This window comes from Onychostruthus taczanowskii, unplaced genomic scaffold (genome assembly GCF_017590055.1).
Source record: "Onychostruthus taczanowskii isolate IOZ18803 unplaced genomic scaffold, ASM1759005v1 scaffold7, whole genome shotgun sequence".
Lineage (NCBI taxonomy): Eukaryota > Metazoa > Chordata > Aves > Passeriformes > Passeridae > Onychostruthus > Onychostruthus taczanowskii.
Window position 1 is genome coordinate 8,100,479 of NW_024504786.1, and position 24,519 is coordinate 8,124,997.

General features: G+C 42.6%; 1 protein-coding gene and 1 long non-coding RNA gene across 2 annotated transcripts; one reads left to right on the forward strand and one right to left on the reverse strand.

Annotated features, from left to right (window-relative positions):
* Nucleotides 1-5: 5 nt before the first annotated feature.
* LOC121345072 lies at nucleotides 6-16,907 on the forward strand. Its single transcript, XR_005953922.1, has 3 exons — nucleotides 6-278; nucleotides 6,905-6,994; nucleotides 16,540-16,907. It is a non-coding gene; the product is annotated as an uncharacterized LOC121345072 (long non-coding RNA).
* On the reverse strand, nucleotides 309-22,969 carry AKR1A1 (aldo-keto reductase family 1 member A1). Its single transcript, XM_041421609.1, has 9 exons — nucleotides 22,013-22,969; nucleotides 19,681-19,776; nucleotides 13,276-13,395; nucleotides 11,303-11,454; nucleotides 8,806-9,001; nucleotides 8,007-8,206; nucleotides 6,910-6,982; nucleotides 5,923-6,009; nucleotides 309-2,347 (listed from the first exon to the last, which is right to left on the reverse strand). The coding sequence occupies exons 2-9, from the start codon at nucleotides 19,768-19,770 to the stop codon at nucleotides 2,282-2,284; spliced, it is 984 nt and encodes a 327-aa protein (XP_041277543.1). The 5' UTR covers nucleotides 19,771-19,776; nucleotides 22,013-22,969; the 3' UTR covers nucleotides 309-2,281.
* Between the last annotated feature and the right edge of the window lie 1,550 nt (nucleotides 22,970-24,519).

The following is a 24,519-nucleotide window of genomic DNA, read 5'->3' on the forward strand; positions in this document are numbered from 1 at the left end:
GTAGTGCCGGAGAGTGAGGCGGGGTCCCGCGGGGCATGCCGGGAGGTGCAGTCCCGCTCCCTCAGCCCGGCTGTGGTACCCCCTCAGCCGCAGCCTGGCGGCCCGGGAGGCTCTGGCACCCCGGCCCGGGCTCTGAACAAACTCGGGTGTCTGCCCAGCTAACGCAGATGCTCGACTCTCCCCTGCGACACGAACACACGAGCAGGCAGGGCTGACATGGCCGCTGCCCTGTCACAGCACAGCCCAGCACCGAGACCGCCAGGCTCTGCTATTTCAAGGTAAAAGTTCTCCAGCTTCAGCCCCGCTATGTCCCTCCCTGCAGGAACAGAGCTGGGAAGTGTGGGGTTCAAAGAGCTACAACATTAATGTGCTTTTCTTGGGAATTCTCTCAGCCCAGTTAGGTACTCTTGCTCAGAGAAATAACTAGAGTAAGTTAGTTGGGGCCTTGATAAGAGGGAGGGAAAAATTCTCAGTCATACAACGAGTACAGAATTTATTTAAACAAGCAAACATGCAAGTGAAACAAGCAAGAAAAGCCACTGTCCTTGGCAGGATTGCAACAAGAACCGTATTCAAAGTCACCATATTTGAGTAGAACAATTAAATATACCAACAAGAATTTAATTTTCCTTAGAAGAAAATGTCCAGTCTAGTAAAGAATCCTAAAGGAGGATTGGCTTCCTCCACTGAGGCAAATTCATGAGGAATTAGGAAACATTTTACGAAGCAACAGAAGTTCCTGAAATTTTGCCTGCGGTTTACAAGGAGTGATAAATTGGTGTCACTTTTTTCTGCAGTTCAGCTGCACACTGTGAGGCCCAGGGCAGGAACTACCTGAGAAGGCTTTACACTCCAAATGAATACATAGATCTGCTATAGGCCTATTGCAAACGAGGGTATCCAAATTAAAGTGTCTAATTCCTTAACTTTTGAACTATTTGATATACAAGACTTTTTCTAATTGCTTGCTACGGGAAAATAGCAATCCAATAGCAATTCTAATTACTGTGGGGAAAAAAATTAATCCTATTTAACAGGTAGAGAGGACCAAAATAAAGTGTTGATGTTTCTAAGGCCACAGAAGTGTCACCACCAGAGCACAGGTAGGTACCAACACCTCATGCCCTTTGTGCTCAGCCAGTTCATTAGGAGACTGACACAAAAGAAAACTGTGCTTAGAGCTGGAGTTCCAGTCCACGGGTGCATCAGCACTCAGCAAATCAGTCCCTGCCAGGGGAACACAGACATGGCAAGTAGGAAAACAGGCACAAAAGGCCAAGGACTCACCCCGAGTTACCAGCAGGTCAGTGGTACAGCAGGAGACAGGAGCAGCTCTCCTAAGCATCAGCCAAAGACATTTTTTTGGCAGCAACCAAAAATGCAACATTAAAACATTGGGAGCTCTGAAAGGTCTTTGGTCTTACTGTACAATTAGGAACTAATTTTGTGACCTTCCAGAACTCAAAATGGACATCTTTGGTAAAGAAACACTTCACGGGAAAAGCAGGATGTTTTTCTGCAAGACTTGCTGCAAAGTTCTTGTGGCTTTTGTGATAGGATCAGAGGTGCTGTGAGAGCTGAAACCCAGCACTGTGACAAGCAAGAGAGAGAATTGCCCTGAAGGCCTGCTCCAGGGTCTGCTTTTATTCTGCTCAAATCTACAGGCAAATTAAAAGAAAGAGAAAATTGACAACTCCAGGTCCCAAAAGTACGATGAAGTGGATAAAAGCACTGGGCATGGCTGATTACTTGGGTTTTAATGAATGATTTAGGGACATAGTGCAATTGTAGCACCTTTCACTTTACTCCCTGTGTAAAAAATTATTAATAAAAGAGATCAAAGTTGATGGCTGAGCAATTCTTTAGCCTTAAAAAACTTTCACACCTTCACCCTTCTTTTTTTCCCCTCATCATGGTAGCAACTGAAGTTTTCAAAACCGTTTCACAGTAGTAACCAAAGTAATTACTCAAAGTAATGCCCTTGTCTGATAACGATGCCTCTGGAACTTGACTTAGACTCCTCACTCTTTATCTAATCTCCAAAAGATCTGATGCCTCCAGGAGCCAGCTTGTAGTCATTGTGATAAATCCACAAACTCTGAAACAGAAGCTGCAGGATCTCCAGGCAGGAGGTCGATTAGAAGTAGTACATTGTAGGAAAACCCACTTGGGAAGGAAGGTTTTAATTTGGGCAGTGGCAACTGTCAAAAAACCGTGGCAACAATTACTTTGTGTGAAGGCAATTACTGGATCATTACTGCAACGCCTGATTTTCCAGCACTTAATAGGGGTCGTTGAAGGGGTAGTGGGGGTGTCCAGCATCTCTGGCTACTAGCTTTCCATCCACCTGTGAAATAAACAAGACAGACTCAAGTGAGAAAGATAAACTCCACTCTTACTCGCAGTTTCAAGTTCTCCATGATTTAGATTTCTAAAACTTTGTATCCCAAAAATCTCGGAGTACATTTTTGAGCTTAAACAAGAGCTCTTCCCTCTACTCCCAGGTCCTCTTAGCCTTTCTTGAAAGAAAAGACAGACTTCTGTAGCCTAGAGCAAGAGTCTCTCAAGCTGCAGAGACTTGAAGAATTAGACTAAGGATAGTTAAAAGCCTTGTAGGTGTTACTGAGTAAGTGCTGTAACACACACACTTCAAACACTTTATTGGAGTTGGAGCCTTTGTCCATGTTTCCATCCTAGAGAACTGCTGGGCTGCCAATTTTAGAGATGGATAAGATGAAACACATTGAGAGGCTTGTTCAGGGTCACATACTGAGGCATTCACTGATAGTGTCACTGAACTCCTTTTAGGAACATTTCCACAGAAGGACAACTTCTCCAGCAGTAAAATGGGAGCACTGAAACCAATATTCACAGATAACCAGAGGCTTGGGCTGGCCCAAAACCAGACATGGCCATGCAGAAGTCTCAGTTCCTACATCCCACCTCGAAGCATTCAGGTGGACAACTTGCATTTCTGTTGCACCAAGTCCATTGCAACACCCCAACTTCCGTGTGGCTGAGGTAAATAAAACCTCATCTGTAACTTCTGGGGAAGTCTGGGTGCAGCACTGGCCCAGAGCACACAGCTCCCCACGTCAGGCAAGCACCATCCAGCCAAAACTTAGATAAACAACTAATGCCTCAATAAAAGTTGTATTAGAGAAATCCTTGATTTTTATACATAAAAACGTGATGGTAGTGATCACTCAAAATGTTATGGGCACAGAGGAAATCACAGGGACTTCCAAACCAAGTATCCACTAGCAAGTGTCCCATTAGCTTTGAATATAAAACCTGCATTTCAAAGCCACTGGACTTGCTGCAATGAGCTGTTTAAATGAACGGAGTCACCTGGGGGCACTGCAGAGCACAGAACGAAGATGTTACGGTGTAACATTTGACTAACGCTCCGATTAAAATAGACCTGCCATGAGGCTGTCAGCTGAAGGCAATCCTTACAACAGGACAGAAGTGTCACGGTAACTTCAGGTTTCCTCAAGTTCTCTTGAAAGCCAACAGCTTCCTCACGTTCCTAGAACTCATATTCTGCACTCTCCCCCCCAGTTCTGTCCCCCTGCATATTTGTCCACACAGAACAGGCAAGAATTCTTGTTCACAGCAGGCCAAGCCAGCAGCTGCCAGAAGCAATGTTTCACATCACTGATTCCAGTCTACTCCAGGAATGTGAGAGAAGGGCGGGGGGGATAAAATCAGCAATGAACACACCTGCAGGTCAACAGTAGCTAACTTTTAAAAAGAGATCATGATGTGCTCACTATATTCCTCCTCTCCTGGCCTGCCAGTCATTTAAGTTCCACTCAAGTATATTCTTTGGCCAATTATATGTTTCCAAAAGTTTGGATTTCAGATTGGTGCAAGGTACCTTCCAAACTCTATCCAGATAATGAACAAATAATGCAATGTAATATCCTCCCCTCAGACTTTAAACATACACAACAAGGAAGAGAGTGGCACAATTTTAAGAACTTGTGGCTATAGATCAATGAGGTAAAGCCAAGAAGAACTGTCTCATCAATTACAATAGGAGCTCTCTTGTCACTGTCACATCACACTTTGAAATCCAGACACTAAGTCAGATTCATAGCACAGATAGGCATGAAAGGTTAGACAGGAATTTTAATTCACAGTTGATGGAAATTCTTTCCAATAAGCCCAGAAGGGATGGGCAGGAGACAAAAGGTTCCATCAGAGATCTTAGAGCTACAGATCTGTGATTTAACTCCACTCATCTTGCTTCTTCCTGTCTCATTATCTGACAATATGGCAATATCTTTGAAGCCCAGCTGCATCACCACATTCACCCTTTCTCAAGCTGGATGGGCTGCCACTTTGAACTGTATTTCATCTCTCTTTGTGAACCCCTGTGATCTGATCAGGTCTCCCAGGTAACAAAAGCACATGAATTATCCCTGGCTCATTCAAGCTAGGCTACATTTAAATGTATTTTGCAGTTTCATTAACAAAAACAACTTTGTTTGCAGCATGAGTAGCAAAACACTTGAAAGAAACATATTGTCAGCAGTAGGTGTGCTTGTCACTACCCCATTCACACGGATCAGCAGCTAAGCTGCTTGTTTGGTATCCAGACTCCTGATCCATAAACATGGAGAGAAGTTTGGCTGCAGGGATGTGAGGGTTTATATTTATGCACACGTACAGTTAAAAGGATGGCCTTGAGGCTCATGTCAGCATGACAAACAGTGAAGGCTGTAACAAGTATCTACCCTTGATACGAGACAATCATTCCCACACATTCACAGCTTCTTCTCTAACGTGGGCTGGTCACTGATACACTCTCAAGTATTTGAAAAACCCACAATGATAAATCCTGGAGAAAAGCTTTCACCAAGGAATTCCTATAGTCAGCAGCCACTACTGAAGGATAATTTACAGGCAAAGCACTGAAGAGGCCAGGCTATGCCTGACAGCTCCCAAATTTGCTGAGATTTCCTGTATCTGTACAGTGTACTGTATGGCAGAGAAGGGATAAATCACTTCAGATTCATTATAGCACAACCACAGCAACTTGTTACAGTTGCCATATTCTGGCCAGTAATGCACCAGAGAATGGCAACAGCTTTCTGTTATAAAGTCAGAAGCAGGACAAGAAGAAATGACAAACAAGTCAAGTTATAAAGTCAGGAGATAAGGCACTGACTTGGAATTTTGCAGTGAGGGAAAAGGAACGAGTTTAGGTCCTTTAATGTAATAAAGGAAAGACCAAGAGGATTTCAATGCTTACAAGGCAGAGAGGCTTCTCTAAAAACAAACTGGCATCTGCTAGCACATGAGGTAAAGGTTCGTGTGACACAGTAAACTGCTGATGCTAAAAGATGCTGCAGCTAATGGATTTGGGAAGAAAAATAGAACAGCCTAATCCAAACTCCTTACATTGGAGAAAGGTCATTACAACAGATTCTGAAAGGGGGACATGCAGCAGAGGGGAGGGGACGAATTCCCTGATGTGACTTCCACCGTGGATGTGGAGAAGCAGCAGCACCCCGAGTCTGATCTTAAAGGTTTATGGTACAAAGTAGACAGTGACAGCTGGCACAGGAGCATGTCTAGAGGAATGCCATGGAGCTTAGCCTGCTTCGACTTGGGAAGAACAAATCAGCAGGAGTTTGGTGGGATTTGAAGATGGGACTCAAAGACCCATGGGAGTCAGTAATGAGAACTCAAGAGAGAGCCAATGTCCAAAACAAGAGGACAAAAGTTCTCAAGAAGCTGCCTTTTCTGTACCCGGCTTTTGAAAAATTCCTTCATCTTAGATACCCTAAGGAGATGCAGTGTTCTTATGAGTAAATAGTTCTGATGGGAACGAAAGAAACAAAACTGTAAAAATCCCAAGTGGCGACCATACGCACATGATGAAAAGCATTAGAAAAACAAGAAATTTACCGTAATCATTGGCACAATGTAACGCCAGTTTTTGTTCAGGCTTCCAATGTGGCTCATCTCCTCTTCTGTGAGGCTGAAGTCAAACACCTGAGAACAAAAGCCAGAGGCTTTACCCAATAACCATAGGTTGCCATCAGTTTGTTTTCTGCTAATAAATATGAAATTGCAATGAAACTCATAACACCAAAGCAAAGCGTTAATATCTGAGCTGTTCACACACCTTCCAGCTCTAAGCTTACACTGGTGGGACTGTTTCTCACAGCAAGTGCTGCTATTCAATAAATATTCTGTTTCCATGTAGATCTAAACCTCGAGCAACTGCGGAATTTATTGGAATTTGTTGAGATTTCTAGTAGCACACTACGTGACAGATTTTGGATTAATGGGAGTAACAGTTACATGAACAACTCCTTACTTAAAAACAAGTATGTAACCAGCCAATCTTTATGAAAAAAGATCCAAGGAGGTGATTCAGAAACATCCCTTAAGATTATTTAAAGTCAGGGTTTTCAAATCATTTCGGAAGTCTCTACTTCAGAGCAGAAGTGAACCACACTTACTCCTTCAGCACCACCAGAATGGCAGTTTGCTGGAGAAGTAGTCACCAGCCCTGACTTGCAGGATAGAGCAGCTATTACTCATAAATAAGAGTCACTGAGCATAGTTAGAAGACTCCCTATTTCAATGAATTTGTGTCTCAAAAAAATTTAAGTACAGATTTTTCATTTAGACCCCTACAAAGTACATTCTTTACCTTCTGGTAACAAGACTGTGCATGTGCACATTGCATGCACACACCGAGTTGCTGAAAACACATCCTTTGTTTTCAAAAAACATCTTTACCCTCCCTCCCCAGCGTGTGCATACATTGATGAACAAGTATGAACCAAGTGCCTCAGCTTGCTGCTCTGCAAGTTGTAGGACAGTATAGCAATTACTCACATGAAAAGTGCATTTCTGAAACTCCTCTCCTCCATTTCAGCTTACCTGCAGATTCTGCTGAATGCGAGCAGGAGTGACACTCTTGGGAATGACAACCACTTTACGCTGCACTTGCCATCTGCAAGAGGAGGTGAGAGACTTTGTGCATGCAGTCCATGGACAATAAGTATTTATTTTGGTTGAGCAATAATCTCTGGCAGCAGAGATGCCATTTCTGTGAAATAAAAATCTCCACAGGAGTGACACAGCCCTGTGTTGTATTAGGACCTGGTATATCCAAGCTCAAGCAAAACAGTAACAACTGAATCAGAGAGGGGAAAATGTTTATGCCTTGGAACAAGCACCCAGGTTTCAACTGTTTTATGCTAAAAATCCAAGAAATGGTCAGAAAAACATATTTAGGCATTTCAAGCAAGTTCTAACCTGACAACCACTCAAAAACTAAATGAAAACCCAGATCCCTGAAGTGCCTGTCTAGTGGCTTGAGCACAAAATCTTGAACACATTCAGCTCTCTGGGTAACATGCTACTGCCCAAGACTGTGGTAGGGACACTGATGGATACAAAGCCAGTCAAGAAAAATGAGGATAGAAATCCAATTTTAGTTTAGAAGGTGCTGATCACATTCTGGGTATCACTCAGTCACCTTGTTTTCTAATATCCAGTACCTGGTTAGACAAAAACTAAACAGCAAATAGTTCTTCAGTGCAAAGGAGGCAAGTATTTACCTCAGCCCCTCTCTTCCTGGGAGCCAGCTGAATGCAGCAGCAAGCACTAGAGGTTTCAGGGAAACAGCCAGATGCAAATTCAGTGGGCAGCATTCAGATGTGATAGGCTGCCTTAATTGTCCTACTGCTATTTCCCAGCAGAAAAGGTACTGTCCCAGACATGGCAACAGTCCACGTGAACTATCTCAGACGTGGATCCAGGCCCTGAATGGACCCTTCTGATCTAGCCTACCTGCCCAAAGGCAGGACCAACTCTACCAGTTTGTAAAACAAGCACCAAGTGGGATTTGCTTTTGACACTCCCTGTGATTTTAACCCCTCCCTGACACACTAAGTGGATTCCTTCTAGCTTGTATGTTTTGCTTGACTGAAGGCTGGGTCCCAAACACCACCTCTCTCACAATTATTCTGTACCTGAGGATGATCTGTGCAGGTGACTTGCTGTATTTTTCAGCAATTTTTTTGACCCCAGGTTCCTCTAGCAGCACAGGCTCATCCGGGTGTTTCCACATGCGATCAGGTGAGCCAAGGGGACTGTAGGCAGTGACCACCAGTCCTCGTTTCTGGCAGTGAGCAATCAGCTCGTTCTGAGCTAGGTAAGGATGGCATTCCACCTATTAAAATGACCCACAATGAGTGGCTACAGAACAGATATCAACATACAATGAAACAAACAGGAAGTCAAGCACAAAAGAACAAAACATATCACAGGAGTTCATTCCAGATTCCAGAAAACCTTATGAGGATAAGGTTTAAGGTAACCTTAGTAACTCAAGTCACTATCAGGAGAAAGAAGTGTCTGGTAGGCTAAGCTTATGGGAAACAAAGAACAGATCACCTGAGCTCAGTGCTGGACTTTCCCTTGGTACTAAACAGATCATCCAATAAGCAAGCAATTTCTATGCAGTAGGGATTCAAGTTACTCCCTCACAATCTTTCCTTTTTACAGACTAAGTTGTTTCTCACATGGAAGATGAACTCTTCCACAGACCTGTTCTAAGCAGGTATAATTACCCACAGAACACAGATGTAGGCCTCCTTTCCAATCTGCCTGGAAAGACAGCCTCTGTGTGCCTGCTCCTGCAGAGCTGGCTATATTCTTCCCTGCAAATAAGAAGCTGCACCTCTTGTGCTAAACACATGACATTGGTTTGCAAATTCTTCACTCTTAAGGACAAACAGGAAAGGTATTTGTCTCCTTTATCCACCTTACCTGGAGCACAGCTGGCTTCACAGTAGCCACACTTAGTACATCATCGATCTGATGACTGTTGAAGTTTGACAGCCCAATGGCTTTCACAAGACCCTTTTCCACCAGTTTCTCCATAGCCTTCCAGGTTTCCTTATAATCAATGTAGTCGTAACGCATCGTGTTATCAGGATTCTTTGGGAAGAGGTTGTCCCCTCGTCTACAGCATCAAAGGTCAAGTGTAAGTACATGCACCAAATTATTTTAGTTCTTCACTCAAAGAAACCTTCCTCACAGCAGTCTTAAAAGTTTCTACATAGTCTGAAGGACAAACTGAATGAATCTGTTCAATTCCATTACATGACTTAGCCTATAAGCAGTTATTACACAAGACAGTTGTTCCTACATAAAGTTGTTACACGGCACTTTGAAGTACTCACCTACAGCAGTGACTACACAGAACTGATAAACCACTGTAGACACAGCAGCAGGTCTTTGCACACTTTGATCCCCATGAAACAGCTGATTTAGGGAGCAGCAACTCAGAGGGCAGCTTGGAGTTGCTACCAAAGGGATCTGGGTTTAAGAGCTATCTAAGAGAAACTGTATTCAAAGAATACTGGCCTTCCCACTCCCTCTGGATTCTGTAGCTGTGTCACTACTCAATACAAGCACAGATTCTCCCAGAAGTCCTAACATGTACATGTTCTTTACAGGTTGGTTGTGTTTTCTTCCAATTAGTCATACCAACACATTAAAAAAAAAAAAAAAAACCAAAAAAAACACCTCCCCACAAACAAACAAAAAAACCACCACCAAAACCAAAAAAGCCCACCCAAAACAGACACAAAGTACCCAGCTGTGCCCGGTGACACCCCTACAGCCAAAGGGGTGAGAACCTATGCCTGGTCTCTGTGCAGTCCATGCTTGGAGAGGTACCAGCAATCCCCCTGGCAGAGCCCTGCTCCATAATCACCACATGACTCTGCTAGCTCAGCAATGAGACTCTTGAAGTGCTCTAGCTAAGCAGTGAATGGTGTGAGAAATGGCAGTACCTGGGGACAAGGGGAGATGGTTCTTCATGTCACTGGTAAATCTAGAACCAAAAGTAACTCTGAAAGCCTTATGAGCTCCCAAGTCAGAAGAGCAGCTTCACATGTCAAGAGTACTGTATTAAGTGAGAGTAATTTTCAAAACCTAAAGGCACTGTGATTTTCATCTGGAAGTCTGTTTTAATTTTTCTGTAAATAACATTCCTTAGCTTAGCCTCCCAATGCAACAGACATTATAAATAACCATGCATTAAAACAGTTACGTAGAAATAACAGAAAACTGCAGAGTGTGCCATTCCCAATGAGAAAAGAAATTAAACTGCTTTATTAGACGGTCAGTTTTGTCAACAGTGGCACAATATAAATTTAAATAGTAGTACTATCTAAACATCCAAACGTACATTATTATTTGTCTTATGTGTTATTATCAAAGCCATGTTTGATGGGTTGGTTTTTTTCAAGCAAATGAAAAGCAAACCTGTTGCACAACAGAGGGAATTTTTACCAGCTCTTCCTCCAGACCAGTTCTAGTTAAAAACACTTCCTCATTCTGTTATGCTGAGGAATATATTTATACTTTGAGCATCTTTCATCTTATCATTAGTGTATGACATTTGTAAAATTCAGTTCATATGACAAGAAGGAGAAAAAGCATTCTCAGATTTGCAGAGCGGAGGCCCCTTAAACTGAAAGGGCTTGAGTGAAGATTCCATGCAAACCTTTGGCAAGGAGATTTATTCCTCCTGCCTTTTTGTTGATTGTAGTTGGGTGGGGAAACAACTACTTCCACATCTACAAGGAAATAGAGTATGGAACTGTGCTTATCATGGGATTGTAGGATAAGTACATTTAACACTTAGCTGGAAAGCTTTATCTCTTACTTCCTCAAATCATGGAATTACTGCAATTTGTGTCATAAGAAGTCAATTCCCTTCCACCTCATACAGATACCACCATGATACTGCATGTGTTTGTCCACTCCACTGTAGGATAAGTATGTTTAACACTTAGCTGGAAAGCTTTCTTATCTCTTACTTCCTCAAATCATGGAATTACTGCAATTTGTGTCATAAGAAGTCAATTCCCTTCCACCTCATACAGATACCACCATGATACTGCATGTGTTTGTCCACTCCAGTACAGCTAATAACCAATAGTGAGAAGTGTTGTCTTTATGAAGCACTTAATTTCCATTTCACAGATCAGTACAACTAAGGCAAAAGCAGTTCTGGTATTTTTTCAAGGTTACCAGGTAGGCCAATGGCAGAACCAAGAATAACTGCTACACTTCCCCAGTGCCTAGATGAAGACACTAGACTGTTTTAACCTTTAAATACCACAAAACACCTTGCAGGCAGCATAAACAGGAAGAAACTCACAGCTCAGAAAGAACATCCTCAGGATATACATGAGCCACTTATGTAAAACTGGTGTTTCTGCATTCTGTGCCCTTTGCATGTAGAACTTACTCAAAGGCATGAGGCCAGTGCATGAGGTACAGGTCCAGGTAATCCAGTTTCATATCTCCAAGTGTTTTCCTCAGTGCTGGCTCTACATCTTCAGGGTGGTGCTTGGTATTCCAGAGCTTTGATGTTACAAACAGGTCCTCCCTTTTAATAACCTTCAAAAAAGGAAGGAGAGCATAATATACTGGAGCAAGTTCAGAAAGAGAATTGCAACAACTCCCCAATTAGTTTTAAAACAAAGAGAACAAATGAAGTTTTGTGGTTTGTTATGTTTTTTTTAATGGAACCTACAAATTAGATCTTTCAAAAATATATTGGAAGGAGAAGTGCCAGAGAAATACACACAGTGGCAAGTTTTAAAGTATATAAAATACTTTAGCAATTAGAAGTTTTGAAAAATAATAAAATTCCTTTCCACATACTCTTCCAAACCTTCCAATTCAAGGGTTAAAGCCATTACTAAGTGTGATGTGGCCAAAAGAAAGATTACTCAGCTTATTCATATGTAAATTTTCAAATTTCCATTTAACAATTCACATATTTCAGGCTCAACCAGCTAACTTACTTCACCCATCACATGCTATAGACCAAGATTGCTTCTTGTAAAAAAAGCGTGGGAAAATAATCAGGAGATTCCCCAAACCTCTGCATTGGAGCTTCTGGCTGTGGAAGGCCAGGCTCAACCAGCTAACTTACTTCACTCATCACATGCTATAAACCAAGATTGCTTCTTGTAAAAAAAAGCGTGGGAAAATAATCAGGAGATTCCCCAAACCTCTGCATTGGAGCTTCTGGCTGTGGAAGGAACACACTAAGAACTGGGAGCTCTGCACCCTGTGTTGGAATGGTAAGAACCAGAAATAAAAAATGGAGAACTTGTTATCTAGAAAGTATAAAATACAAAAGGGAGATCACACTGGGCAAAATGAAGCTCAGAATTCCATCAGAAAGGATGCTTCTCACTGTCTCGTCTGACAAAACTTCACTCAAATCTATTTTGAAGAATTTGGAATGATTAATTCCTTAGTTTCTCTCTTCCAACCATTCAATTATTTCTGTGTTTCACACAAGGATGTTGTGTTTAAAAGGAAGATATTTAAAAATTCTTTTTAAAATAATTTTGATTCAAATTCTAGTTCTAAGTTAGCTAGCTAATATGAACTGAACAAAATGCTTCCCATTGTTACCACACCTAATAGGGAGGAATCCCTGGGGCAAGCTGAAAACAGCCTCTCTTAAGCACATAACAAAGAGATTGCCCTAAAGCCAAGGCAAGCACAGCAGGAAAGCAAGAACATGAAAACTTCCTTTCCATGGGCTGTGAGGCTGTACAGATTATCCTTTTGGCCCCTTCAGGGAATAAATTTAAGATTCTACCTCAGCTCATACATAGGAATGCCTGCCACATTACATTATACTTAGGCCTCAAACTCTCAGGTGCAGACTCTGGAGTCACATTTATGAGCCTTCCACGTGCACTGTTTAAAAAAAAATTAAAATTCACTACATTTACTCACTCATATTTTAGCAATAACAAAAAACCTACAGTTGATATTTTATCAATAACCGAAAAACTAAATTTGCTATGGCTATACCCATTGCATGCTAGATAGGAAGGTCAGGGTAACTTTTCATCTAAATCATGACAAATATTTTACATTATAACTACTGATTCTGGGAACCCCAAAGTATCCAAATTGGGATACTTTGTTAGGGGAAAAGGAGCAGGAAAAGGAAAAAACCACCACCACCGGCATTTTCTGTAGCTTGCATCCAAACATCCCTGACAACGTTTTGTCCCAGTGACAGCCAGGAGGGTTCTAAGAGGAGAGAAAGGCCTCTGTCATGCCTTCTCCTGATAAACAGCGAACAGCTGGGGTAGCCCAGCAGCAAAAGCCACAACTGTTACCTTCACAGGGGACAGCTGTAAGTTTTGGCACAGCACACAGTGAGCAGGGCAGTTCCTGAGCTTTTACCTTGCTGGGCCCAACGCACTCCTGGAAGGCCTCCCCGATCTCGGCTTCGTTGCTGTAGGCGGCCGCGCAGTCGATGTGGCGATAGCCCACGCTGAGGGCGTGCTTCACTGCCTCCTTCACCTGCAACCACAAACACACTGCCCATGCAGCCACTGAAAAGGGATGTGCCACTGGGGAAAAGTTAAAAACGCTACTTGACTTGGTGAGGAACACCCCCCGAAAAACCACAGACCTGTATAAGGTCATGAGATTCAAACATGAGGATCTGGAGTCTCTGGCATGGTCCTTAGTGGGGAAGAGCAAACTGCTGGCTGACACTCCAAGAGGAACAAGAAAATAGATTGTGCACACGGGGCCAGCATGCAAGAATGCACCAGGTAGAACAAATCCCTACTCGCCACTACAGTTGTTACACGTTTCTTAAATATAAAATGACCTATAAGAAGAAGTTTTCATATGAAAAGTCATGGCATAGGAAGATATTTTCTGACCAAAGTGACAAATCAACATCAGTCAAACCTGGAATATATTTCCTCTTGCCCAGTAAAGAAAGAGCCTGGCTTCTAACTCCAGAATCACCACAGTTCGTGTTTGGTTCAGCCACTCACACTTAATTACCAAGACAATGCTATTTTATGGAACATTTTTCGTTCTTGTCTCATAATTGCACAACAGCGAAAGTCATGCTGCTGGGATACCCCTGATGATGCTCACAACTTTACATTGTGCTTTCAACACTGCTGACCATGAAGGTGCTGCCAACAGCAACACAACTCTTGCTCCATATTGTCACGCAAAAGCCAGAATGGTTTTTGGAAACCAAGGCACTTTACTTCCAATATGTATCTGCTTTTGAAAGCTCTAATGCAGCACAAGCACCAAATGTGGTCTTCACATGTGGGCCTCAGATATGAAGCAAGTCTAGAAACCAGAAGGAAACACAGAATGGCATCTTTGTGACGACTCCTAAGGAGCTTTTTTCAAAAGACTTTCTATAAATGATTGGGCAAGAATGAAGAATTACTACAGTTGGCAGTGTAATCATCATCTGCCATTAGGCTGATGACCATTTAGTAAAATCTATTTCATTTAACTTCCAGTGGACAGTTAGTACACATTCTCTCTTACATCTGTCCTTCTGAAGTACTACAGAAAGAATAATACATCCCATCTGTACAGGGATTTCTATACACCACACCTCACTTACTTATCTCTCAAGACTGTGGGAGACTGTAAATTACTCTGTGTATAAGGCTTGATGCAATAGGGCCGTAAATGTTAAGTGAGATCACACCTCTCTTGTCACGAGATTAAAAAATATGTCCACAACGGCTAGAGGGCTACTTTGATCAACAACTTAATCAAAGTAGCTGTGAATTTGAAAATGTTGTTACTTTGATTAAAAACGTAAAGTACCCATTTTCAAATTTAAAGCTGACAAAATTAGTAATACCAAGCAAAGGCAATTACAGTCCTGCTTTCAGATTCTACAAAAAGGCAATGGAGAATCAAATGTGAGATCTCTCTCCTACTGGTGGATTTGATTTGTTTTTCTTGTCAAGAAGTGCAGTAAAAGCAGACACAGGATATTCTGACTACATTCTTTGGCATTTTGAGACGAAAACTGGAGTGTAGCACAGTTTCCCTTAGCCAGGATGACAAAGCACTTCTATTACAGCAGTGAACCCTTCCTTTCTCTAGCAGGATGGTACTTACAGTCCTTGTTTCACCTGGTAAGGTGAAAGACATTTCTCAGGTCACTACAAAATCAAGGGCAGAGTAATTCTGAAATCACTTGAGACATAGTAAGGGCTTTTAAGACTCGGTATATATCCTCCAAAAAGGTGAGATTTGTGGAGACGGACAATAAAACAGCAATGTTCTGTGTCTGGAACCCCCTATTTCCTGTACCAGATTAATACTCTTTTTAAGCAAACAGACCAAGTTTACCATAAATGAAAGTAGGCACCACTCACAGAAAAACAGAGATAAAGCACTCCAAACATGTCTCTGCAAAGATATCAACAAGAGGCTGTATTTTTTTGTTAGCATGTTTTGAGAAATTTCTGACGCTGAAGAACTGGGACTGATAATTTAAACAAGGTTTGGAGCTGACAAAAATAATCTGTATTTGGATAAGCTATTCCAGCCTACTAAAACATTTCAGTGTGAACTGAGAGCTCCTGTTCCACACAAAAGGCAATCAATCAAGAGGAAACATGCAAAAAAAAAAAAAAGCATTTTTGGAGGGGAAAAATAATAACATATAGATGTAAGTTTTAAAAAAGTACTTTTTTAACAAGAAGTTCTGTATTTTTGAGATTAACTTCAGACAGGTATATACATTTCATGGTAGGGGATAGAGAACAAAAACACAACAGAAGCAGCTGAAGATTCATATGCCTACTGGTATTTGTTGTTGTGAAGTAAAAATAACCAAAGGATCCTTCAAACTTTCCATATACTCTTTAGTTTAGCCTGTCAATACTGCTATGAAAGGAGCAATTAGTGAGTTTACTTTGCATTAGGCAAATTGAGTCACACAGCTCAAGTGTGACTCACCAATCCATCCCCACAGAACTAAAAAGTTAGTTCTTACTAAAAGTAGGTCTGAATGGATCTTTAGACATCTTCCAGGCTACCCTCAAGGCCCTCAGCTGGGCAGAGTAAATCCAGACCACTCCTACACACATTTGTCATAGCCCTTCTTGTGACAGGCAGTCTATTCCAATGCTTTGAAATCTTTCTGCTCAAAGTCTTTTAGGTGACTCACAAAGATGGCCCTGGTGCCACATCCCATTCCTCCCAGAGATGAAATTCACAACTTGCCCTTTGTGAGGGCTTTTCCCACATTTGCAAAGTGCACAGCTCCTCTCACATCTCTACTGACCACATAACTGCAGGTGCTCCCCCCCTAATCACAACTCACCTTTCCCAAACCTTGCTTCACTGTTGTTGCTGTCTCATCAGCTGTTTCATGCCTTTCTTCGAATGGCTGGCCCCAAAACACACAGGTTTTGCAGTTGGAGCCTCATTCTCCTTCACTTTATAGCAAAGTCCAAGGAACTACATCCCATTTAAACATCCCAGAAAGGGACTTGGCCTTGCCACCCTCTTTTGAAGATGGATGAACACAATATCAGTGGCAGATTCAGAAAAAATCTGTAAGTCCCCATTAATTACAATATCCATTGCTACATTTCCAATTCTTGAATTTGCCTCTCACAAGGTTAAAAAACTAACAAGCCATCTTTATACTTCCAGGTAACACACAGTTCAAGTGACCCAGGAGCCTCTTGTGCACAGCCCCAAGCCATTATGAAGAGATTTCCACTCTTAACAGTTCAATATTACTGGGAAAGAAAAGGCTCTGACCAGTCACCCCTGCTTCCTGTAAAGTTGACACATTTTAGCAGTTCTTTTGCTGAGAGGAAGTAGGAAAAAACCAAATAATCAGTGCACGTGATGTTCAGACGCACTATGACCAGAACCCAAGTGTTGCTATATCACAGTTTCTAAATATTGCACTAAAATTGGCTGAAAAGGAACTCATGCCAAATAATGGCAATTTAAAAGGCAGTGTTCCCTAAAATAAAGGGGTTTGCTTCTTATCTTTCAAATGTTGAATATAAGTCCCTTGCTTAACAGGAGTGATTTTTTTTGTGCCTGTCACCAGGATTCTCTGTATTGCCTAACAAACTTCAAGAACTAAACATTCTCCCCCGAAGCTGTCACAAGACACCCTGTCTGACTGGTTTCCTGAGGTGCACTTCTCCTCAGCTTTTCCAAGGTTTCACACAGAAATACAAGCCCTGTGTCTCCCTGTCCCACAGAACCAGCCTCGGCCACTCAGGTTAGGCTGCTCATCAGGTGGGGATCAATCCTCCAGGTTGAAAGCATGGCTCACTTGAGAGACGAGAACAAAGCATTAAAGGATTACAGCTAATCCAGCTGCAATATCAAAAAGCCACTGTACTGATATTCTTCATACTCCTGTCTGAATGGATTTCTCTTTGAACTGATTCATGCTGCCAGTTCATAAACTTCTGTACTGTGCTCCCTTCCATTTAACAGCCCTCCATTATATTCCTATGGAAACATGCAAAACAAATTTCTCTTCTAGCATTTGATCATGTAAAACACAAAACATCCTATTATTTTAGATGGTGCCAATCCTATAAAATCCTTTCAACATGGAATTAGATTCAATTATTTTCCCCCTTTAATATCTAGGAAACTGGGACTGCAATGACACCTTTGTACTGGACTGCTAAGATCTGTCTACAAGGTCAAGGCTTGTTTACAGTCAGGAACAGTAACAGCAGTAATAAAGAAATTACTCAAGCCTGGCAAGGGAAAGAATTACAATCTGCAAAATATTTACCCAAAATAATTTAAAAGCAATTCATTTCACACTTGCTTCTAATGCAGCCCTTGAACAAAAGAGCTGTTAATAAATAGCCTCTACTTGAGAAACAGCTAAACCAAATTTAATCAATACTAATTCTTCTGCTTCTCTGGGTTTTTGGCCCCTAGTCTTTAATTCATAATAGCAGTTATTATCCCTGACCTACATCATGTCTTTTTAAGGGTAAATCATCTGGACACTGCCAAATTGCTGCTATGCCCCTGAATTTTCAAAAGTGGTAAGCAGAAATACATTTATTCCACAGGAATAGCAGCAACTTCTGTAACCCTGGCCCTTTCCACTGCACTTCCTAGATTTTGCCTTCAATACGTTTTACAAGGAAGTCTTTGAAGAAAGCAGATATTCCAAAGAAGTGACTCCCAATGACTTCCAAGGAAACCCAGAGAAGATAACTGGATCCTGTGTGTGGTTCAGCTGCCAGCAGCACTGCTGATTATGGCAAAATCCAACTGAATTAGGTTTAAATTATGCACAAACAGGATCTGTCCTGGTTCCTTTCTAAGGCCACACATTTCTCAGAACAATTAGTTCACAGAATAAACAACACATTCATATTTTGTTTGTTTAGTTCCAGACATTTGCTTTAGACAAAGCATATTTAACTGTTTTGAGTGCACAGAAACTCATCCATTAAGTTTGTGCATGTTAACAAACTTAATTCAGCTGTCATTTGATGTTTTAAGTGGCAAAGCTGCACATTCATCCTTTTCCTCATTTAAGAGGTTGACTGAGCTCACACACCAACTCAGCTTCCACATTAGTACAACTTCTATTCCCAACAGATCCACTGTCCTGACAGTTGTTTGGACTGGAAAACCAACAGTAAAATGGCTCTGAACAGATTTAATTTTCTTAGCTTGTTTCCCACCTTTTCCTCTAGCTGGCATGAGAGAATTGCATGTCTTGAGAAGAGTTTTAACTTTCCCTCTCAGTCATGAGAACAATGTCATCCAAGATACTCCAAAAAATATCATAAAGCTCACACAGGAGTAGCAGTGAGACATCCATTTACTGCACAGGCATGCAGTGATGTGCATAACCCAGAGAAGCTGTGGATGCCCATCCCTGGAAATGTTCGAGGCCAGGGTGGATTGACCTCTGAGCAGCCTGGTCTAGCGGAAGGGTCTCCCTGCCTACAGCAGGGAACTGGAACTAGATGGTCTTTAAGGTCTCTTCCAACCCAACCCATTCTGTGATTCCACAATTCTATGAATGCCAGTTAGGAATTCCACCAAGCAGTGGACATTACCTTTCCCAGGAAGTACATACAATCTCTTCCCCAAAAAATGTATCTGTTAACTAAATGAAAGACATACTAAAAGACAGACAAAAGGGAGAAACATTACAATAGCAGGCACACCATGGAGCACACAAACATTCCCACAGACTGTTCGTAGTAACAACAGAATAGTTTCCAAGTGTGGTGTTTGCCAATTCCCTGCATTCAGAAGCAGAGTGAATGTCTAATGATACATGAGCCTTCTTATTCTGAAAGCAGGCTGACCCAAGCAAGTTCTTTGTTTTCCTGCTAACCATTGGCTGGCTGCTGGAACAGGACTTATTACAAGAACAACTTGAGTTTGCCTCCCAAAATAATGCTTTCTGCCGAGTCATCAGCCTAAGCCAGAGGGGTGTCTGGTCAGACCGGCAGCCTGAGGACCTGCCAGTGGAAGAGTGCAGCACCATGTTATAGAAACACCATTCACTGGTTTTCTTCTGGGTTTATGTCCCAGAGCTCCACTGCCCAAGGCCAGGGCTAACAAGTCTGAAGGGATGTTCCTTCTTGGAAAGAACTGCTGTCTTTGTGCCTTAGGCCTTAGTCAGGCAAATACACACATACATGCATTCAACTTCAATGGACTCAAGACTAGAACAGCTCAAGCAAAGGATCCAGGCCTCAGATCTGGGACCTCCAAAAAAAGTGCACAAACACACACACTAGTTGAGAGCATAATATCCTGTTGTTCCCTGCTTACTTGGCCACGGTCACTCTTCCAAGTTCCCAGTCCCACGAGAGGCATCTTCTGCCCAGTGTGGAGTGTAACAAAGTCGCATGTTGCAGGCATGTTTGCCTAAAGAATAAAAAGAACAAAGTTTTGCAGCAATTCTTTAAGTTGCAACAATTTACCTTTTCTGCTCACAATGGCAAAGTTTTTTCATCAACAAAGGAAGGGCTTACAGCATGTCCCAACATCCTCACAATCTGTTTCTGCTCAAATAGTTAAAAAGAAACTGCATTCCAGGATAAGCTCCAAAGCTGGCTAGCTGATTTCACTTACTTCCCAAGCTCTGCTGCATCCAAAATCTTGAATATTATTTGTTTAAAAACAAAAAGCAACAAAAATAACCAAGAGTGGAAGAATGCAATGTTAGTTACATCTGACTATGTAGGAGGAAGGGATGTTTTCAGAGTTCAGCATCCACATAGCATACTATCCCAAAATAGGTCTGCCTTCTCAGTATTGTCATTTTGCTCACATAATTAGGTCCCAGCTGATGGATGTGTTGACACAGAGTTTATGCTTTCAATTTCTTGCTTAGCTTCTCAAGCCATACTTTTGTAGATATAACAGCAGACACCAGATAGCATACTTGTTTTTCAGAGAGACATACAAGAGCAGTTGGAGTGATCCTGACCTGAAGGCCATTGTACACCAAGGAGCTGGGGATCCCTGTAACAGTTAACCTGAGTAGGTCCAGGCTCATCTTGTGCTGCACTTCATGCCCAGCCTGGTGCTGTGGGATGCACAAGCTGCAGGATAAGCTCAGCAGCAATCTGTAATAGGAGTCTGCAGGTAGCTCACACTTTGTACCTGCAATTATGCTACCTATGTGTCCTTGCCTTTATCTAAAAATGTAGGAAGTTCTTCTGCAAGCATCCTTTCTGTGTGACAGCAGAAGTGATGAATAAAGGTCTTTTCTTGCAAAAGAATCCCCAGCAGATTCTGGGGGTAATCCCTGCTATAGGCAGGGTCTGCACACTGTGCTGTGTGAGATCTGCTCAATGCTGCACAAGTTGGGGCTCCCAGCACCTGAAGGGACACACAATTATCAACACTCTGTTCTTTCTTTAAAGGGTTAGCTCTAAAAAACACTTGAGATGATACCTTGGAGTCTGAGTGCCTTTCTTGTCTGGATTATACTGGGCCAGCACCTCCTGGTACAAGACAATCATTACACTGAACTAATAGCCCTGGATTTGCACTGAGCTAAGTCCAGCTATTGGTGCTGAAGACAATCACTGGTGAACCAAACTTGCAGGAATCTGTTTTATTGGGGTAGGAGGTCAGAGAAGACAGGGTGATGGTGCCAACAGTATTTTCTTCTACTCTGAGCTTGCACAGCCATTTTGTAGCCAGCTACATGCAAGTGGGTACTGTTTACCTGAATTTAGTTGCCTAAATAAAGACATCTTCTTGCATCAAGCAACACAACTAAAAATATAAGGGTTTTTTATTCACTTTGGCCTATAATACAAATAAATACCAACTGTATACTTTACACAACCATGTTATGCAATCATCTTAAAGGTAAGAGTTCAGCCCAGAAGACAAGGTACACATTTAATCAATAACTAGCATCAGCACATTTTTAAGAACCATGTTGCTTCATGTAGCATTGGACATTAACACTGCAGAGAGATTTAAACTACAGCCTCTGGAAGAATGGAACACATCAGAATAGCAGACACTGGAAAAAAATACATTAATACTTTCCACTCAGATTCTTCCCGAAAATAGGGGATTTAGGAGAATCACACTTACGATGCTAGCCATAATTATACAGTTCATTAAAAAGCTGAAAACCTGTTCTTAGAAGGGCAGAATAAAAACAAACCTAAAAGCAAACTACTTCTGGACAAGTAAGATATGGTTATGGCTTAGCATCACAAACCTACTGCCACATTCACATAAAGGGATTAAAGCTCAGAGTAATTCAAGGACAGTGTAAGACTGGGATGTTGTATCAACAACCACAGTAATACAAATGTTCATCAACCCACAGCTACAGCTCATTTTTAACCTAAAGCAACGAGTCTTCCAGCAGTAAAGCAGCCATAGCTATGCATACCATTAATATGGATAGATATACAAATAGATACATATTAGTAATACTTAAGTCGCTGTCCCTGAGCAACTCCTGCCGCACAGATCGGGGTTAAGCCCTCTACATTTTGGCTCCCCCAGAGGAGCCGAGCGCGCCCACCTGCCCCTTATCGGGGCGGCGCAGGGCGGGCCCGCCCGGCGCGGGGGGCGGCGGAGGGCTGATAAGGTGGCCCCGCAGCCCCCGCAGCGTTCCCGCACTCACCGCCGCTACCGAGCGCCGCTCCTGCCGCCGCTACTCAGGCTGGGCTCCCGCTGCTGCTCCGGCTGCTGCCCGGCCCTTCCGCTTCCGCCGGGAACGGGCCGCGGGCCGGGGCAGCGCGGGTGCCCGGGCGGGTTCAAATGTGAAAGTCCGTCAGTGGGGCTGAGCTGCCCTCGCGGCTCTGCCCCCGGTGGTGCTCCCCGTAACTCATCGGGCCCCCGGCACCGACCCACTCCTGTTTCTCATCGGGTTTGTCCCGCTGATCTTCCGTGCCCTCCTGGCCCGGTTCCTGTCGGGAAGCTCAGGCAGCCCAGCCTCGCCACTCCCGCTGATAAATTTGTCCTGGAATGATAAATGCGGTGGGCTGCACCACACGGGGGGAAGCGACAAAAGACGACCCCGGCCCATAAATTCAACAAGAAGCGTCTGCATCTCCCCGACTGCTGTTTATCACGGTCTTTTGAAGCCGTTTCTACTTGTAGGAAGACCGAATATCCCCAGTTTTATTTGCAGACCTAAATAACAAGAATCCAGGGAAAGTGAAAGACCGATTGCACTCGTTCTGCTTCAGCTTTTGCGCTCTAAGGTCTACAGAGAAGTTGCACTTTCCGAGAATGCTGGGGCTCCTCTCCTTGCAGATGGCCAGGAATTCATTTCCTTGTTTGCTCGGGACCGCAGTGACATGAAAGCAGGCTGGTTCAGCTGCGTGCTTGCACTGCTGGGCAGGGACAGCCCTGCTGCTGCTGTCAAAGCCTTCCGCTGGAGCAGACTTGGGCCTGTAATCGAGAACCAACTGCGCTCCCAATCTTAAACACAACTGAAAACAGATAATTCTTGATGTTGTGACTTTTACTCCAGGATTCCATCTTTAGAAGCACTTTATAAACATCCAGAACTTAGATTAGATCAGAAATAAGGCAATTGATACCTCTGGTGGGGCTTTGAAGAGCCTGTTACTTATTGCCAGAAAGATAAATCTGCTGCGGATTCTGTCTTTGCTGTTCTGACTTGAACCGCTTAAAGGCACAAAGGTCAATTAATCTCTTGGGCATGCAAGTGACCAGATTTTTCTATTGCACAGCCTGTTTTGACAAAATAAAGGAAAGTGGAAGAAAAGTGCAAGGATAAGACAACAATTATAAATAACAGGAAGCAGGAAATGAAAGAATAAAGGGGGAGGGATCACTGCTGAGTTTGATTTATTTTTATGAGGACCTTGGCAACCACATCCATTTGAAAATCCACAATCTTCAAGCAAAAGAAGATGGTTGAATTATGTAAATATCACATATGAAAAATTTAACAAACCTCAGCCTCCACTAATGTAATAGGGGAGTAACAGAGAAAAGGTCAGGAAGACTAAACATTTTGTCATCAAAAGGCAGTGGTTATCTAAACATACAGTAATGGCCTGCTAATTGAAAAAAAAAATGCAGAGAAGAGGTAATTTTGACCTTGAAATAGGTAAAAAACTTGATTCAAACAAGGAAAGCCAATATGTGCATTGTGTATTTAATCACATGCAGTTGTTTTCATTAAAATGATTGTGCACCAGCTGCTTGTGCATAAATGCCCCATGGAACTTGTCAGTTGCTAACTTGTCAGCTGACTTTCTGCACATGTTAAATTAAATTGTCCTCACATGGCCAGGACTCGACTCTGACTGTGCCTCTGGTAGTACCATGTGTACGTAGGAGGTTTGGTATATTTAGGATTCAGTGGGCTTTTGGCACATGCAGTGATGAACTCCACAGGGAATGTGTGGGGGTGTCCCAACACGCTGGTTTTTGAGGGCATGCAGGGACTACTTCTACTGTGTGCTCCAGGGACATGCCCAGTGTTGCCAAATCCATTACTATTCCAACGAAGTTTATCTTATTCTGGAAATCTTTGATACTCTTAAACAAAACCATTCTCAAATGCATGGAAACCCAAATGTGTGGTAATGTTCTGAAACAGGTCCAGTTTTTTTGTCTTTCTTTTTACACACAGCAGGGCATTTGTTTTTCACATCAGGGGCCCATTCCCAACCAAGATACATGGGAGATACTGTGATCAAAATGATGGATGTGAAAGCTAGTTTGGCTCCCAGTGTGGGTAGTTTCACTGCTCTGGCACTGCAGGGCCTGCCAGCTCCTCTTTGTTGATAGATGAAGTACTTATTGTGTCCCTGAGTGGATGGGTGCACAGAGGCCTGCACTGGGCTCTGATGCTCCATGCTAATCAGGTACAAGCTGATCCTGTCTGGCAGCTATTTCAGCACAACACAACAGCACAGTTACACTGCTGTGGGGAGAGAACTCCATCCTTCCAGCACCTGTGGGGGTAGACATGCCCTCTCTTTCCTGGAAAACATAATTGTTTTAATCTAAGTAGCATCCTACATCTAAAGGTTGAGAAAGGCACCCAGGTGCTCACTGAACAAGGAGTGGCCCTGACAATTTATTATTCCAATACCTCCAGAAACTGACAGCTGGAAAGGCAAGCTCAGAAATTAATCAAAATGAACA